The sequence below is a fragment of the Rousettus aegyptiacus genome, unplaced genomic scaffold (genome assembly GCF_014176215.1).
Source record: "Rousettus aegyptiacus isolate mRouAeg1 unplaced genomic scaffold, mRouAeg1.p scaffold_m13_p_9, whole genome shotgun sequence".
Lineage (NCBI taxonomy): Eukaryota > Metazoa > Chordata > Mammalia > Chiroptera > Pteropodidae > Rousettus > Rousettus aegyptiacus.
Genome location: NW_023416312.1, coordinates 82,347,429 through 82,364,282, shown reverse-complemented (window position 1 = coordinate 82,364,282; position 16,854 = coordinate 82,347,429). Strand labels below are relative to the sequence as shown.

The 16,854-nt window shown below is 40.9% G+C and overlaps 1 protein-coding gene across 2 annotated transcripts in view; it reads left to right on the top strand.

Annotated features, from left to right (window-relative positions):
• Positions 1-16,027, top strand: part of AIFM1 (apoptosis inducing factor mitochondria associated 1) — a 32,012-nt gene extending 15,985 nt beyond the window's left edge. For both annotated transcript variants that reach the window (XM_016152781.2, XM_016152782.2), the window contains exons 4-16: positions 827-951; positions 1,079-1,209; positions 2,408-2,498; positions 6,542-6,626; positions 7,262-7,338; positions 8,266-8,374; positions 9,130-9,237; positions 9,586-9,674; positions 10,128-10,268; positions 12,001-12,143; positions 13,571-13,695; positions 15,226-15,422; positions 15,758-16,027. In XM_016152781.2, coding sequence (XP_016008267.1) covers positions 827-951; positions 1,079-1,209; positions 2,408-2,498; positions 6,542-6,626; positions 7,262-7,338; positions 8,266-8,374; positions 9,130-9,237; positions 9,586-9,674; positions 10,128-10,268; positions 12,001-12,143; positions 13,571-13,695; positions 15,226-15,422; positions 15,758-15,829 — 1,493 coding nt within the window. In that variant the 3' untranslated portion in view covers positions 15,830-16,027. The remainder of the gene's footprint in view (positions 1-826; positions 952-1,078; positions 1,210-2,407; positions 2,499-6,541; positions 6,627-7,261; positions 7,339-8,265; positions 8,375-9,129; positions 9,238-9,585; positions 9,675-10,127; positions 10,269-12,000; positions 12,144-13,570; positions 13,696-15,225; positions 15,423-15,757) is intronic.
• Positions 16,028-16,854: the final 827 nt, after the last annotated feature.

Genomic DNA, 16,854 nt, shown 5'->3' with positions numbered 1-16,854 from the left:
TGTTTGACTGGAATTTGGATTTGAGAATAAAATTAGTGCTGATTGTGATTGGTTGTTTTTCCTTATATTAGACTCTTAAGAGGCAAGCTTTAAATTTAAAAAAAAGCAAGCTTGGCAAGGAAAATTATTGGAAAAGAGATGAAGGCCCTTTTCAGTGACGAAATTCTTTTGATCCGTTTTTGTTCCCCTTTTGAGTCTTTGGTTTTGAGTTGTTAAAGATGTATTTGTTTTCCTAAAGCATATAGCCCTAACCAGCACTTCCATTGTACATGACTGGCTTGGTTTTTCAGAGAGGAATGTTTTAATCCTTTAATAAGCCCCACAGCCCTGGGTGGGCAATTTATATTGCTTTCTTCAATAACATCTCCTTATTCCTGAACATTTTATAATAATCTTCAATTGACCTACTGGATTTTCCCCTTTTATTGCTAACAAAAGGTGAAACTGAACTTGATATTTCTTTGTTGGGTATTAGGAAATTAATGCAAAAGGCAGAAGCCTTCTAATATATATTTTCTAATAGATTTTAGAGATGATAAATATTTAAGCCAGGTTCTAGTTCTGACAGACTTGATGAATGAATGACATTGGCTAAATCATTCACTTCTTTTTTGAGTATTTGTCACTTACGAAATAAAGGGAATACTTGCTTTTCTTGTCCCATCAGGATGCTGTGAAGTTTCTTAAGATAAATATAGTTACCGTGTTTTGCTAGCTTTATGTAAAGGATTGAGATAAGTGCAAGGTGATTTTTTTTTTTTAAATAGTGACAAGGGGTCATCTGAGACTTGAAGAAAATTCACCACGTCCATTCTGTTGCTTACAGCTCTGGAAGGAGAGCCAGTTCCTAAACTCAGGGTACCAAGTCATGTTCCATTCCTGCTCATTGGTGGAGGCACTGCTGCTTTTGCTGCAGCCAGATCCATCCGGGCTCGAGATCCTGGAGCCAGGGTAAGGCATACACCATCTTGCTTGTAATGGTGGATATAGTCTGCAAGCACTTAGCCAATGTGAACACTTTGATATCTGCCTCTTAAATGACTTGGCTCTGATAAGTGTCATTATGTTGTGTCTAAAGGTACTAATTGTATCTGAAGACCCTGAGCTGCCATACATGCGACCTCCTCTTTCAAAAGAATTATGGTTTTCAGATGATCCAAATGTCACAAAGACACTACGATTCAGACAGTGGAATGGAAAAGAGAGAAGGTATGTTTGCTTATGTAAAATAGGCCTGACTAGCAACTTCTGAGCACAGGGAATGTCTGGATTTTGCATGAACCATGCACAGTACGTAGGACAGATGGCATGGCTGCACACTGGAGTTCGCCATGGTATGCACTTGTTATAGCTTAGGGACAAGAGTTGACCTATGAACAACTGAAGGTGTAATATTTGCCTCCGAAGTACTGATGCTTCTATTTCCTGGAATTTTATGTTAGACTTCAGTAATGATCAGCTTGGCCCATGTTGTCACTTTTTTACACTTGCTTAGGCATGTCTCATGAGAGCAAAAAAAAGACACTGTTCTATGGCACTTTTTTTTACACCGTAGTAGACATTTAGAATCGTAGGAATAGAGTGGACACACTGTAAAGAAGAACCTCTTTATTAACATGTTTGTACAAGAGACTTAGAAATGCAGGTCCAGAAGCCTTTTCCTTTTAAAGGACGGTTTGGATCTCTTGATTTCAGTACCATGAACTGTAAGTTCCAATTTTTTTTCTCCTTAATGATCCCTTTGATGTTGGACTAAATTTTATGAATCTACCTGCATCCCACACCCCTGCTATCATGTTCCTTTCTCAAGAAGGATGTATACTTCAAATTATCTTAGCTACCCCTCAATTATTATCTCATTGTTACTGTTTACTGTTTGAGGCAAAATCATCTCAGGAGCTAGACCTAGTTGTCCATTGACCAGCACCATTCTGGACAGCTCATTTTGGTGGATGTCTGAACACCAGCTACTTGGGCAGTCCTCTTGTTCTAGTTTTTAAAAGAATCTAAATCCAAAACAACATTTCTCAATCTTGGCACTATTGACACTTGGGACTGGATGATTCTTTTGTCATGGGGGTGGTCTGTGCACTACCATTAGTGTTTTGCAGCATCCTGGGCCTCTACCCTCTAGATGCCAGTAGCATCCTTCCCCTGCAAGCTGTTACAGCCAAAAAATGTCCAAATGTCCCCAGGGAGGAGGGTAAAATTGCCGCCAGTTGAGAATCACTGATGTAAAATACCTCTGTATAAGTAAGTCACAACCAAGATTTAGTCGCCTTGAAGACTTACTTTGGAAAATGTTCCCAAAAGTTTTTCACAATGGAAACAATTTTACTAAAGCTATAGGAGGAAGTTGATAGCACTTCCAGGTATTAATAACATTTTCTTCCTCTTCTCTGTGCAGCATCTATTTCCAGCCACCTTCTTTCTATGTTTCTGCTCAGGACCTGCCTCACATTGAGAATGGTGGTGTAGCTGTCCTCACCGGGAAGAAGGTGGGCTAGTATGCTGCTTCCTTTGTCAGGCTCCATGTATATGCCCATGTGGGAAGTGACTTTGGTGACTTGTATTCTCAGTACCATTTATGTCTGTCCTGCCATTGTAGTTCATCAAAGAAGGATCGAGTTGTTTTAGGTTTAATATTACCAACTTACACTGCTTAGTATATCTTTTTGGGGAGAGCACTGATCTGAAACCCTAGAGTAGCATGCTAACTAAACTGTCCCAGGGGAGTCAAATCATTGGGACCGTGACCTTGAAGCTGTTCCCTCTCCTGATTTGCTCCTCTGCCCTTCTTTCTTCTTCCTATTTTTCCACACTAACATTTCTTTGGGATTATGGATGATGAGATATTGACAAATGTATATTATTCAGGGTAGTAAAACAATTCGGGTATAATGTCAGCATGGAAAATATTGTCAGTGCCTGAGTAATGGGGGCAGTTATTGGAGGGCATTTGTGGGATCCCGGGAGGGTTTTGCTTTGTTGTGTTATGTTTTATTTTTGTTAATGGGAGGTACTACAGTGTATTCGTAAACTAATGGCAATGTTCCAGTAGAGAGGTACTGGTTATAAGGAGAAAAGCCCAGAGGAGATGGGATGCAGACCACAAATGGAGGCATTGACCTACGATAGGGACAGACCCACTTCTTCTATAAGAAGATGTTATGCAGAGGAGTGGGATATAGGTTTGTGGATAAGCTGGTAATGAGACATTATGCATTAAGTATCACCTATATGTAAACACACAGGCCCTGCCCTCTAAAAACTAATCATATTAGACAGAAACATGAGCAAATAATCATAACACATAAATGTGGAGCAAGAAAGATAGGCACAGTGTGTTGTGGGAATTACTGGAAAGTGTGCCCAGTGTACTGATGGTTTCAAGGAATGATTCCTGGACAAAGAAGTCTTATAGAATGGGATATCTTATGGAATGAAGGCATTAGAAGTGAAGAGCATTCAAGTTAAAAAGAACAGCATTAAGAAAATGCACAAGGGAAACACAAACAGCTAGGTCCTGACAGAACATAAAGTACAAATTAAGAAATGGTAAAAGATGAAACTGAGAAGTCATGCAGGGGCCTGATTGTGGAGAGCTCTGTCATGTGAAAGAGCTTGAGTTTTATCCCATAGGCACTGGGGAGCTGTTGAGTTTTAGACAAATATATACTACAGTTGGATTGAATTTTCAGTAATGCTCTTATTGGCTGTGAGGAGGATGGGTTTCAGGGGGACAAGACTAGAGATAGACCATTTCGAAGACTATTGCAATAATCCAGGTGAGAGATGATGGGAGCCCAAACTAGGTCAGTAGTGGTGATAATGGTGTAGTAAGCACAGTTTTAAAGCACTTAACATGTATTATCTCACTTTATCCTCACAATAATCTTATGAGATAAATACTATTATTATTTCCATTTTATAGAGACAGAAACAGAGATTAAAGAGAGGTTAAGTAACTTGCCCAAGATCACATAGCTAATTAGTGTTGGAGACAGAATTTGAGCCCAGATCCTTCTGGCTGCAGAATTCTGATTGCAGAGCCCAATCTCTTACTAACTAACATCAGTATATAGCTTCCCAACAGCAAGGTGGTAAGGAGTGGGGAACACTGGAGACATGCTTACAAGGCAAACTTGATAGGTGTGGTGACTGATTGAAGGTGGAACCTGAGGGAGAAGGAAGAGGGAAAGATGACTTTCTGTTTTCTACCTTGTGTGGTAGGCACTGAAGTATCCCCACCTGAGAGAGACATTACAAGAGTAAGATCTAGTTTAAGGGGGAAATAAAATTTCAGTTTGGGCTATTAAGTGTGAAGTAGAATATCTGTGCAAATGTCCTGTGGGAAGTTGGGTATATGACTGACACTCAGAGGAGGGGTCTGGTCTCAGACAGAGATTCAGGAATCCTCCATGTACATGTAGGAGTTGAAACCATGAGAGTAGGTGAAGCCTCCCAAGGACAAGTTCTACACTCAGAAGAGGAGTAGGGCAAGGATGAAACTCTGGGAATCCAAGTTTTAGGTAGGCTTAAGAAGAAGAGTCCACTAAAGAGAGTAGGAAAGAAGTTAAAGGGCAGTATAAGGAAAGCCCAGGATAGGGTCTAGGGTTGGAGAGAGTTTTAGGGAGGAGAGTGTGATCCACAGTGTTACTGCAGCAAGAGAATCTGGTAAGAAGAATTGTAAAATGACCCATTTGATATAACAATTCAGATATCATTGTGAAGTTAGAAAAAGAAAAAAATTGATAAACTCTCAAAAAGTTTAAATGAAAGAAGGGAGATGGTAATTAGGCAAAAGCTTGAGGAGGACACAGAATCAAAAGTGGGACTTTTAGGATAGGACAGATTTAATTAAGCATGTTAATGGGCAGCCGGTATAAGGTGTCAGGAGAGAGGTGAAGATGATAAGTGGTGACTAATAGGGGAAGGTTCTGGGAGAGAGAAGAAGGGATGGGGGTCAGGCACAGAAACAGAACAAAGAGGACACTTAATGCCAGAAGCTGAAAGAAATGAAGTAAGGTTTTTATTCAGGGGTCAGAAGGTGGGAACCCTTATGGGAAGCTGAGGAAGATCACATCTAATGGCTTGACTTGTTTTTGCAATAAACTAGGATACCGGGTGGTTACTGAGAGTGAACAGTGTGAGGGTTGAGTAGTGGGGTTGGATTGAAGAGGGAGCTTACACAGGACAAATCAAAGTCTGCTAAAGAAGCTACTCATCCATCTGATTTCTGGGTACGTCATTGTCTCAGGAAAGCTCAATTGGGTTCTCCTGTCATATGTTCCTAGAGCTATCTGTATTGCTCTCATCAGAGCACTTCTCACTCTTGATTTCTCGTGCTTGATTGTAGTGCTTGCTAAGTTGTCTGTCTTAGCTACTAGACTCTGACGGTATCTGTTTTTCTCACCATTGTGTCCCCAGCACTTAGCACAGTACCTGAAACATAGTAGGTGCTTAATAAATATGTCTTGAATGAATTATCTCACAGCTAGTAAAGAGTGGAGCACAGACTGGAACCCCAGCCTCTCTGACTCCAAAGCTCAACCTTTTCATCATAAGAAGGAGTAGAGTAGAATGCAGTTAGGGATGCTGGCAAGAGAAGAGTTTAGATGATCTACCATTGGCCAGGTTGAGATGGAATAGCCTGCTGGGTAAACAGAGACAATCAAAAATAAGCATAGATGCCAGTGGGACTGAGAGAAAGCTGGAAGGATGGGGAATTGTGACCAAAGAGTGGGATATCTGAGGTAGAAGTAGAGGTTAAAAGATAAGATTCTGGATGTGGCTTAAAGGAAAAGTATGAGCCAGATTTGAAGGTCTTCAGTGAATGAGGAGGAGTGATCAGAATGTGGCTGGATAACAATGATTCAGGGATATGGATTGGTGTCCCTCAAAGGAGAATGAGGGTACAAGAACCTGGAAGCAGCAGCAAACAACACCCCCTCCTGGCCTTTTGATGGGAAGGAGTGTAGGAAAATGAGCCGTCTTGTTGAGAGGATGGGGACTAAGTTTTAGTTAGTGCTAGAAGTTGGAGAAAGCATCCTGCAAAAATGGGGATGATGTAGGAGAGTCGCTAACAAAAAAAAGTCAGGCAGGGTTCCAAAACCCCAGGCAGAAAAGTCTGTCCCTGTTCTACATTTCCACAAATTGGGCAGAAACTCTGGGACTGTAGGAACTTGCTCTAATGTTGGCTGCTTAGGGAATAAGGACCATCTGAAGAAACTGGGTACCAGAAGCTGTGGTGCCAATGATTACTTAGAAGTGGTTTCTTAAAGATTGATCACCTTAGGTCGAGAACTAATTCTTATTGGGCTGGTGGCTAAGAGGTATGGGGTTCTTTTTTGGGGGTAATGGTAATATTCTCAAATTAGATAGTGGCGATGGTTACGCAACCTTGTGAATATACTACAATCCACTGAATGGTGTACTTTAAAATGGTGAATTTTATGTTAAGTGATTTATATCAATAAAATTTTTTTAAAAGCTAATTCATCTCTACATCTTTCTGTATATGTGTGTGTGACTATATCAGGTAATACAGCTGGATGTGAGAGGCAACATGGTGAAACTTAATGATGGTTCTCAAATAACCTATGAAAAGTGCTTGATTGCAACAGGTGAGTATTTCTGGAGGTGACTTTCTTCCTTGATATAGTTGATTCAAGTTTTAGTATAGAAGGCTTTACTTAATCTTAAGAAAACTGAAACTAAGACTCTCTAAAATGGGTGTCTTGTCTTAGTGCAAAGCTCAGCTAACTACTGGCATCCCATCAACAGCCCTACTGATTATCCTTGACATTCCTTCTGGTAAAGTCATGGATGTGTATTAAAGAGCATTGCCTTTTTTTTCACCCTGCTTAGCCTCTGCCCTCTCTCCTGAAAGTGATATAACCTCGTGGCTTCATTGCCAGTTCTAATCAGCAATCAAAGGGAGGAGACCAAAGCAGTTGCTTAAACAAACATATCTATGCTATCTGGTGTATCTTCATGAGAAACTAGAAGAGAACTGGGAAGCAGAAAGTGAAGCCTTGCAACCATCTGTCGGGAAGGCGGGCCCTTTGAAGAGAGACTCTCAAATCTGCTTCTCAAAACCTGCTGTAAGGGGAGTTGAAGTAAAACAAAGCCTCTTGTCCTGTTGCTGCTGCTGTAGCACCAGCGGGAGCACATACACCACACCACCACCTTTGTCGGGGGATTGTTTGGGCTAGTTCCTGCTTGTCAAACTAGAGGATTTTCCTCGTCTTATTTCCAGGAGGCACTCCAAGAAGTCTGTCTGCCATTGATAGAGCTGGAGCAGAGGTGAAGAGTAGAACAACACTTTTCAGAAAGGTAATTGCCTGCTTTAGTGCTTTCATTTTGTCAGTTTTGAAGAGGTGGCAGAATCTTGTGGTCCCCAAGTACCCACCTGAGAATTGGGAGACTCACATTCTGTTTATGGCTCTTCTACAGACTGGTTATCTTGCCTTGAGCAAGTCACTTCTCTCTGCATCTCACATACCTCACTCAAGTGTTTTCAAGCTCCTAGGAGAAAAATACATTTGATGTTTTTATTGCTTGCTACAGTTCCTTCCAATCACCCTTTCATAGTTGTTTTTTCCTGATGCATTTAAGTCATTGGAACTCATAGGCTCTTAGCATTTTTCATTGCAAGTTCTATTGTGGAGACTTTGGGGAGAAAAGTTAAGAGTACCGAAGTGAGGAAGGAGGGGAGGGGTTATTCGTATCACCATGCTTTGCTTATGAAAACTGCTAAAGTTTTTCATCCACTCTTATGGGTATTTGAAAAGATCCATACTATCCTTTAAGCTCTTGACAGAACAAAGCTTGTCAACCTCTGCACTACTGACATTTTGGGCTGGATTTGCTGTGAGGGGCCATCCTGTGCATTGTCAGATGTTTAGCAGAATCCCTGGACTTTACCTACTAGAAGCAAACAGCATCTTCTCACCCCCAGCTGTGACAGCCAAAAATATCTCCAGACATTGCTAAATGTCCCCTGGGGGTGAAGAGGCAAAACTGTCTACCCCCGCCGTCCCACCACCACCACCACCAGTTGAGAACCATTGTCACTAGAAGGAGCGTTACAGTGGAGAAAGAAATTTACGTCAATATCACATGGGCTATAATTGAGCCACATTTTACAAGAAGAATTTATGTGCAAATTACTGTAGTCAAAGACAGCGGAAAATATTTCCTGGTATTATTATCCTGTGCCGCTTTGGTAAATCAATGGACTAAACTGCTGTGATCCTGCAGATTGGAGACTTTAGAACCTTAGAGAAGATTTCCCGTGAAGTCAAGTCAATTACAATTATCGGTGGGGGCTTCCTTGGTAGTGAACTGGCCTGTGCTCTTGGCAGAAAGGGTGAGTACTGGAGGGTGAGCTCAGTTTTCTTTCTCTGTTCTGATATTACATGCTTTTTGGGCCTCTCACAAATTCCAGGGATGCATTTGTTAGGATTAGTAGAAAGACTTCGATTAAGGTTTATATGGTGAAAAGCTAAGCACTGATCTTAGTTCTGATGAAGAATTCTTTAATGACCACAAAGCTGTCATCTGAGCAATTGAGCAGCAATGATTTCTTTCCTTTCCTCTAGCCTGTAGGCCAAGACTCCTTAGAAATAAAATATTAAATAAAGTGAGCTATTAAGATAGTAAGAACACTTTAGACTACAGAATTGTGTGTATCTTTGAACTGCTGCTCCCCATAGAACTGCTGCTCCCCATAGAAGTCAAAGACTTCCTTCAGACACATGATGGTTCTGTGTGTCTTGACAGATCCATAAGTTACCAGTTTTCATGTTTCATGGCAACCATTTTTCTTAATGTTATTTCTCAGCTGTGTGAAATCAGGGCATCTGCTCAGGAGGGTGCTTACTATTCAGAAGTTTCAAGGCACTTGTGGAAGCCCAAGGTGATGGTCGAATCCGGGGATGACAGTTCTGGCACCTGTTGTATTTGCCTTGTGAATGCCCTGCTGCCCCAGTGCCCCACAAATAGGAGCTCTGGCCTGGGTCACAGCATTGCCCTGTGTGTAGTAACTGGCTGCCTGCTGCTTCTTTTTCTGTCTAAGGACTGGCTTTTGCTTTCTGCTATGCCTACTCTGTCTCTTCTTCCTAGCTCGAGCCTTGGGCACTGAAGTGATTCAGCTCTTCCCTGAGAAAGGAAATATGGGAAAGATCCTCCCTGAATACCTCAGCAACTGGACCATGGAAAAAGTCAGACGAGGTAGAGAGATTCTTTCCATATGCTGGCCACTCTTTTCTCTGAGATAGGCTTCATGCAAAGTTGGCTTCTTTGGGAACTCCTTTGACATAAGCCATGTCATCCAGCAGAGGAAATGTTTCCCCCATTCTCTACTTAGTCAGATTCATGTAAGTATTCTGAATCTGATGCACCAAATTCTCAGATGTGCCGAAAATGAACTGTGGATGTAGGTTCTTGCAGCTCTCCAAGGGTGCCTGCATACCGATAATTACTGGTTTTATGACAGGAGATGCCTCTAGTCAGCTTCCCTACTTTTCATGAAGGTGGTAGGCTCACAGGCTCAGCTTCAGGTCTCATTTGCCTTCACAGAGGGTGTTAAGGTGCTGCCCAATGCTATTGTGCAATCAGTCGGTGTCAGCGGTGGCAAGTTACTCATCAAGCTGAAAGACGGCCGGAAGGTAAAGAAGGGGGGAGACAGGCTACTAGAAGACCTTCTAGCCCTCCCCTTCCTTTTCTTTATTCTTCTTCATTTGTTACCAGTACATTAGTTTTCTTGGCAGCCACCATTAACCTGTCATGATTTTCTGAATGAACTGTCCCTGAATTAAAACAAAAATGGTAAGTAAGAGCCAGAGTAGATGCCTATGACCCACTTTCCTATAATCTCTTCCTGTCTTATCAAGGATTTTCAAGACCTGACAAGGGTGAAAGATTTATGTTCAGATGATATGGGTTATGGGTATGTGAAGGAGGGCATTTTATGAAATAAAACTTAAAATCTTTTTACCAGAGTAAGTTAACCAATGATTTTTTTGTAAAGCTTGGGTTTTTCATGACGTGATGCACAGTTGCTATGTCCATAAGTATACATCGAAACTGTGGTAATTGATCAAATTAATTTTTTTCCTCAGGTAGAAACTGACCACATAGTGGCAGCTGTGGGCCTGGAGCCTAATGTTGAGCTAGCCAAGACTGGCGGACTAGAAATAGACTCAGATTTTGGTGGCTTCCGGGTAAATGCAGAGCTCCAAGCACGTTCTAACATCTGGGTGGTAAGTGCACTACAGCAGGACAAGGCATGGTTCCTTGTACCCAGCCTAGGAGCAAGTCTGCCCAGTGAGGTGCTAAAGCACATCAGTAACTTATCCCAATAGGATTGGAGCATTTGGAGGCCAAGGGTAGAGAACAGAAATTTGTGAATAGCTTGATTTACAAGATCAAGTATGGTCTCACACTGCAAGCTAGTAATGAAGGAAATGAACACCGTGCATACTTATAGAACTAGCATTCTTCTGGTGTTATTGTTGGTGAGAGTGTACACAGCTTTCAGACTGATCTGTTTTCCTTGCCTGAACTTGAGTCCAAGAAATGGAGGATAAGACTATTTCTCGACATTCTCTATAAAGGAAAATTACTCGTTTTCATTTTTCCTTGAATACTATTTTTAATAGTTTTTAAAAATCTATTATTGTATGTAGAAACCATGAGGTAATTTCCCCATTAATAGATCGTTACAAGTGTATTGTGTTTGATTATGGACTCTGCAACTAAGGACATAGGAACTTTGAAAGGTGTTTTTCCCTTACAGTTTTTTTTTCAATAAAGCATACCAGATTTTTAAAAACTTGTTATAAAAGCAACACACACTCAATATTGAAGGTAGAAAAGAAGGAGAGAGAGGGAAAACCACCTGGACAATCACTATATATTTTTGGTGTATTTCCTTCTCTTCATTTTCTTGCACATAGGCATTTTTTCTTTATTGCAGACAGTCATAGCAAGCATACTATGTATAAATATTCACGTTCTTCTCTTTTTTACATAACATTATAATGCTAAGTACTTTCCACATTGCTTCAGTTTCAATTAACAGTTTAATAATTGTATAATATTCCATTAAGTGGGTTTCATAGTTCACTATTGCTCACATATTGGATTTTTTAGGGCATCATATATACACTATCAAAAACAGTTAAGATTCCATTAAAAAAAAACTATTCCACAAACCTAACCTAATCCTGTATGCTCCATACTATAGCCTTGTATGTTTCCCCAACTAGGTTATACACTCCTTGTGGGCAAGGTAGTCCAAATAGCCACAAAGGTGAGCAAAGGGTTAGAGAGCTTATACACCTCCTCCTTTGTGAAGCTGGACTTGTTCACCTCTGGATGTGGGTTCTTTCTCTCCTTGAAACACTGAACTCACTTAATCTGTACCCCTCACATTGCACATTGCTTGTTTACATTGCACTGTAGTGAGGAGCAATGCTTCACCTTCTTCAACTAGGTTATACACTCCTTGTAGGCAAGGTCTGTGTCAGGTTTGTCTCAGCAACCCAGACAGTATAATGTTTTGTACAGAATAAGTACTCCATAAATATTTGTTGGACAAATTAATAAATGCTGAACAACCAAAAAGTTTTATATTGGAAAATATTTCTAGATAAGAGGCAGTCACATCTAAAAACTGGTTTCCACACATAAGAAAGAATATTCTGCAAATCATGGTTATTAGATATCCTTTTTTCTGTTCAGGGAAGGATGAGATGAAGTATGAGCTGGAGCATACAAGGTTTAGGTTAGGTTTGTGGAAGCATAGAATAGTTTTTTTTTAATGGACTCTCAACTGTTTTTGATAGTGTATATATATGATTCTGGCCTGTAGGTGGAAAACATTAATTAGTTAACATTGCAAGCATTTTTTTTGAGCCCCAAAAGTTTATGTTCTGTCTTTAACTTGCTTTTTTTTTATCATGTGCTCATGAAATGTATTTGTCTCCAAAGGCAGGAGATGCCGCATGCTTCTACGATATAAAGTTGGGTAGGAGACGGGTAGAGCACCATGACCACGCTGTTGTGAGTGGAAGATTGGCTGGAGAAAATATGACTGGAGCTGCTAAGCCTTACTGGCATCAGTCAATGTTCTGGTAACAGTTTTGTGCCTTGAGAACTCAACTGATTAGAATACAGAATTAATGGAACCAGAGTTATAGTTCGATTTCTTTGTGGGCCAGTTAGCTTTATACAGAGAGGAGGAAAGTTCTATATCGTGTCCATGCATTCTACCCCAGAGTGGCCTTCTGGTAAAAGTGTCCCATTTGGCATAAGTTAGACTAGGTGAATGAATGGAGAGGGTACCAGCACTTCTGGTAAAGTAGTTTAGAGCTCAAACTATAGTAGGTGGTACAAAAGTGTACTCTTAAGTATAGACAGCAGTATATTTTCATTTGTTCTTTGCTGCTAATCTCAATGAGCCCGATATGCTGACAAAAAGGCACACTGCTTATATGTAACCATTAAAATCAGGAGTTCAAAGTCAGGCATATAAGGAGCACTCTGGATAGCAAAATGTTAGCAATGGACATTACAGAATACCGGGGCTGGCTTTATTTGGTATATTCTTATCTCGTTGATTTGAAAGATGAGGTACATAAAAACTTCAAGATTTTAGAAACCTCAAAGCAGGGAAATTCTCAGCTGATGGGAGCACGTTTTATGATGATCACCCACAGTTTTATGAGTGGGCAGTAAAAATGAATGGATTTCAGGGTCAATACATGGAAGATAATACATTTAGGGAAAAAAATAGTCCATAGCTATAGAATTATCATTTAGGTCCCAGGAACAGAAAGCAAGAAGTCATCGTAGACTGTTCCCTGAAGTCACCAGTCTAATGAGCTTCTGTGGCCAAGAGGATAACAAAATGTAGAGCACCAGAAACAAAACAGCTCAAATAGCCTATATGAGTACAAAAATGATGGTGTGTCTGTGCAGCAAATATTCTGTGAAGTTCCTAGCATATTAAGAAGAGCATGATGATGATAGGGAAAGTTTCCAAGAAGAACAGTTAAAACAAAATGACCAAGTGGGTGAAGGTACCTCTTTATAGAAATCATTCTGGCTTTGAAAAATGAAAGCTAAAAGGAAATACTGTCAGTTAATGAAACTATAAAATATCTCAGATTCTGAGTTTCATAAATATGGAACACTCTTTAAAGCTTCTAAAAGGTAGTTTTAGGATAAGTTAAAGGAAAGTAGTGAACAGTCAATGTGGGGAACCCATCACTCCCCAAATGTGGTATAAGATAAAAGCATGAATAAATTGAAGGGGTAGATCATTGTATGGATATATGATATGTATAATGGCTTCTTAAGGAAAATGAAAGTTGCTTGAGATAATCATGCTTTCTCACAATTGTCCCCAGATGCCCTAGCAGGCAACAGATCAATTTGGCATTTGTCTTCTTGTTGCACATACTGAGTTCTTTGGTTGGCATGGAAGTACAGTATCATAGAGAAAATGTCATTCTTTACAGTCCCATGACAGAATATCCTCTTCTCTCTCCTTCCTTAGGAGTGATTTGGGCCCTGATGTTGGCTATGAAGCTATTGGTCTTGTGGACAGTAGTTTGCCCACAGTTGGGGTTTTTGCAAAAGCAACCGCACAAGACAACCCAAAATCTGCCACAGAGCAGTCAGGTAAGGAAAACCAATGCTTCTGTTGGAAGAGTGTTGAAAAGCAGTGGTCCAAAATCTGAACAAGGCTTTCTTTCTTGGACAGTGGTGGGGTACTATTGGTGAAAGTCTCTCTTTGTGTGTCCTTTGAAATAAACCACACCCAAAGCCCTCACTCTTTAGTGGTCTGAGAGCTGGCAAAATCAAAAACCCTGGTCAAAGCATAGGCTTAGATACTGTGGGTCTCCATCCTAGACAGTGGACAGTGGCTAGATCAATGACTCCATTGTTTAGTTTGTCTCTAGGGAATAGGAAGACCTGTGTGATGAAGAAAACCTGAACTTTTTAGATTTTTTGTTTTGTTTTGTTCTGTTTTGTTTCTTCCTGATAATTTTAAGAACTAGACCTGTAGGCCTGAGAACTTTAGTTTAGGACCTGCTATCCTCCATGGGCTCTGGGAAGTAAGGAACTGGTCCAAGTAATTCTTGAGCTGTCTCTAATTTCATTTGGCAGACCTTCATGCCATGTTTTCTTTAGACAGGAGGTACCTCTTAGAATGAACTTCTCTCCCACAACTGTCTCTTTCATTAATTCCTAGGCCTATTCTCTCTCCCTTCCATGGCCTCGGCTGAAGTTTTTTAAGCTCTATGTCCTCTTATCAGAGGCATTTCAAAGGCAAGTTGCTCTTTGAGGAGAAAGCAAGACATTATATGGATATGCAGGTTCTTTCCTTGTGCAATCCAGTAGATTACATATACCTACTCCTTAATTCTACCTCCCATGGGAAGTGGATTCAGGAAAAAAACTCAGGGACTTAAAAACTCCAGATCACTACTCTTTCCAGTGGGCAGTATTACTTGAAGTCTGGTTGTTCTCAGAAAATAAGGTGCCCCCTCCCCATACCACCACCCCCTGCCATAAATAAATACCACCACTATGTTTTTTTTCCATGTGGAAATGCCTTCTCCTGCTTTATCCAGAGTGTCTCTCTAGCAGCACCATACAATAGAACTTTCTGCTTTGATAGCATTGTTCTCTGTTCAGTCCAATACATTAACCACTAGCCACATGTGGCTATTTAGCATTTGAATGTGGCTAGTGCAAATGAGGAACTGGATTTTACATTTTACCTAATTTTAATTAAAATATCTTAAATTTTAATTAATTTTAATTAGGATAGCTATATATGGCTAGTGGCTATTGTACTGGACCATGCAGCTCTAGAATGTTTCTTAGAGGACAAGAGCCAGTCTTTTGCAGTTTGAAGAAATCCAGATACCAGGAAATATCCATAGCATAAGTTTAAAATGTAATAGTAAGAGAGGGAAGTTTGGCGTCAGACTGATGCAGTGCCCAGGAGCTGACAAGGAAGAGCTTTCAGTGCCTTAATCAGTGGAGAGGAGCTGAAGAAGGCCAGCATTTACTGAGGAGGCATAGGAAAACAAGTCATCTAGAAGCAGCTTGAAGCAGGTGTCCAAAGACACTTTCCTTCTAAATTTCCCAAACTCATAATAACTTTGTTTTCTTTGACTTTGTTTTGGGGGTTGGCCACAGGGACTGGTATCCGGTCCGAGAGTGAGACAGAGTCTGAAGCCTCAGAAATCACCCTTCTTCCCAGCAATCCTGCAGTTCCCCAAGCCCCAGCCCAGGGGGATGACTATGGCAAAGGTGTCATCTTCTACCTCAGGGACAAAGTGGTGGTAGGGATTGTGCTGTGGAATATCTTCAACCGAATGCCCATAGCAAGAAAGGTAGGTGCCTATCAGAGCTCTTACAGGAAGATGGGGGGTGCAGGCTGGAAAACGCTCCTTACTTCATCAGCTGCCCTACTATGCACTGTCCACCCAGGTCAAATTGTGCCTGAGCAGAACAAAGGTATAGCCTTGGCTCAGGAATGTTTCTTTTTCACTCAGAACCTTGCTGGGTGGCCTGGGAGTCAGCACATGCCCATTTAGCGTTAGTAGAAAGCTGTTCCCACAATTCTCTTCAGGTGTGATGTGAGGACTGGCCCGGGCTGCCCCTTGGTGTGGCTGGGCCTGAATGCATACAGAGTGATTTAGTGATCTACTGTTCCTCTCTCCCTCAGATCATTAAGGATGGCGAGCAACATGAAGATCTCAATGAAGTAGCCAAACTATTCAACATTCATGAAGACTGAAGTCCCCTGGTGGAATGGGCAAACACCTTGCTGTCCTTGACAGCAGTTTGTATGGCTAAAGGAACATTTTTTTTAATTCATCAGACTTCCTCTGTGTGTATGAGTGTGAATGATCAAGTCTTTTGTGAATATTTCAATCACGTAGGCAAATTCTTAATGTTCACATCACTAAATAAAACCTGATTCTTCTAAAGTAAATCCTGCTCTCTTTGAAAGGGAACGGGTTGGGTGAAAGGAGGAAAGGTCTACATATTAAAGAGCAAGGAAATTGGAGCTACTACCAAATGCATGACTTTTCTCAGCGTTGTATTCCCTGTTCCACACTCTACACTTCTTTCAGTTCACTGAACTTCTCTCACCTCTCTGGACCTATCTGTAACATACATGCTGTGCCTTTTGCCCATAGCGCTTGACCCTTTTTCCCTCCTCTAAGGAAGATCCTGTCTCTATAAGGCTTTCCTGGCCCTTCTAAGACTGTTCCTTGCTTGTCTGCCTAGTTGTCTGTGGCTTCCTGGAAGCCAGAACCTTGCTTTAATATCTTGCTCTTGGTTATGTCTCCAGAGCTTAGCATAAAGTATGGCTCACAGTAGGTGCTTAGTAAATCATTGTTGAATGAATGAACACATAAACATGGAATAGACTTCACTTTACCTGGAACAACACCTGTGTGTACCCCTATCCAAGAATTGAATTGGTCCTGCAGGGGCCCAGAAAGGACATTTACTGCAAACGGAGACAAGGGTTCAAAAACCTGGGGCTTTGTGGCTAAACCTGGAGACTGACTCCTTGAGGGATCATGAGTTCTCAACTCCTCTGCCAACTGTCCTCCAAACAGTGGAGAGGACAGAAATATGCCCTCCACTAACCCCTTTTATCTAAAATAAGCTTATAGGCATACCTCACTTTACAGATAGTACCTGGGAATATAAGTCAGAGTTTCATAAATCAGCTTTTTTTGTTGTTGCATTTCAAATTACTTAGCTTTTAAAATTCAAATCTTATTTCAATTAAGAGAAAGAGTCTAA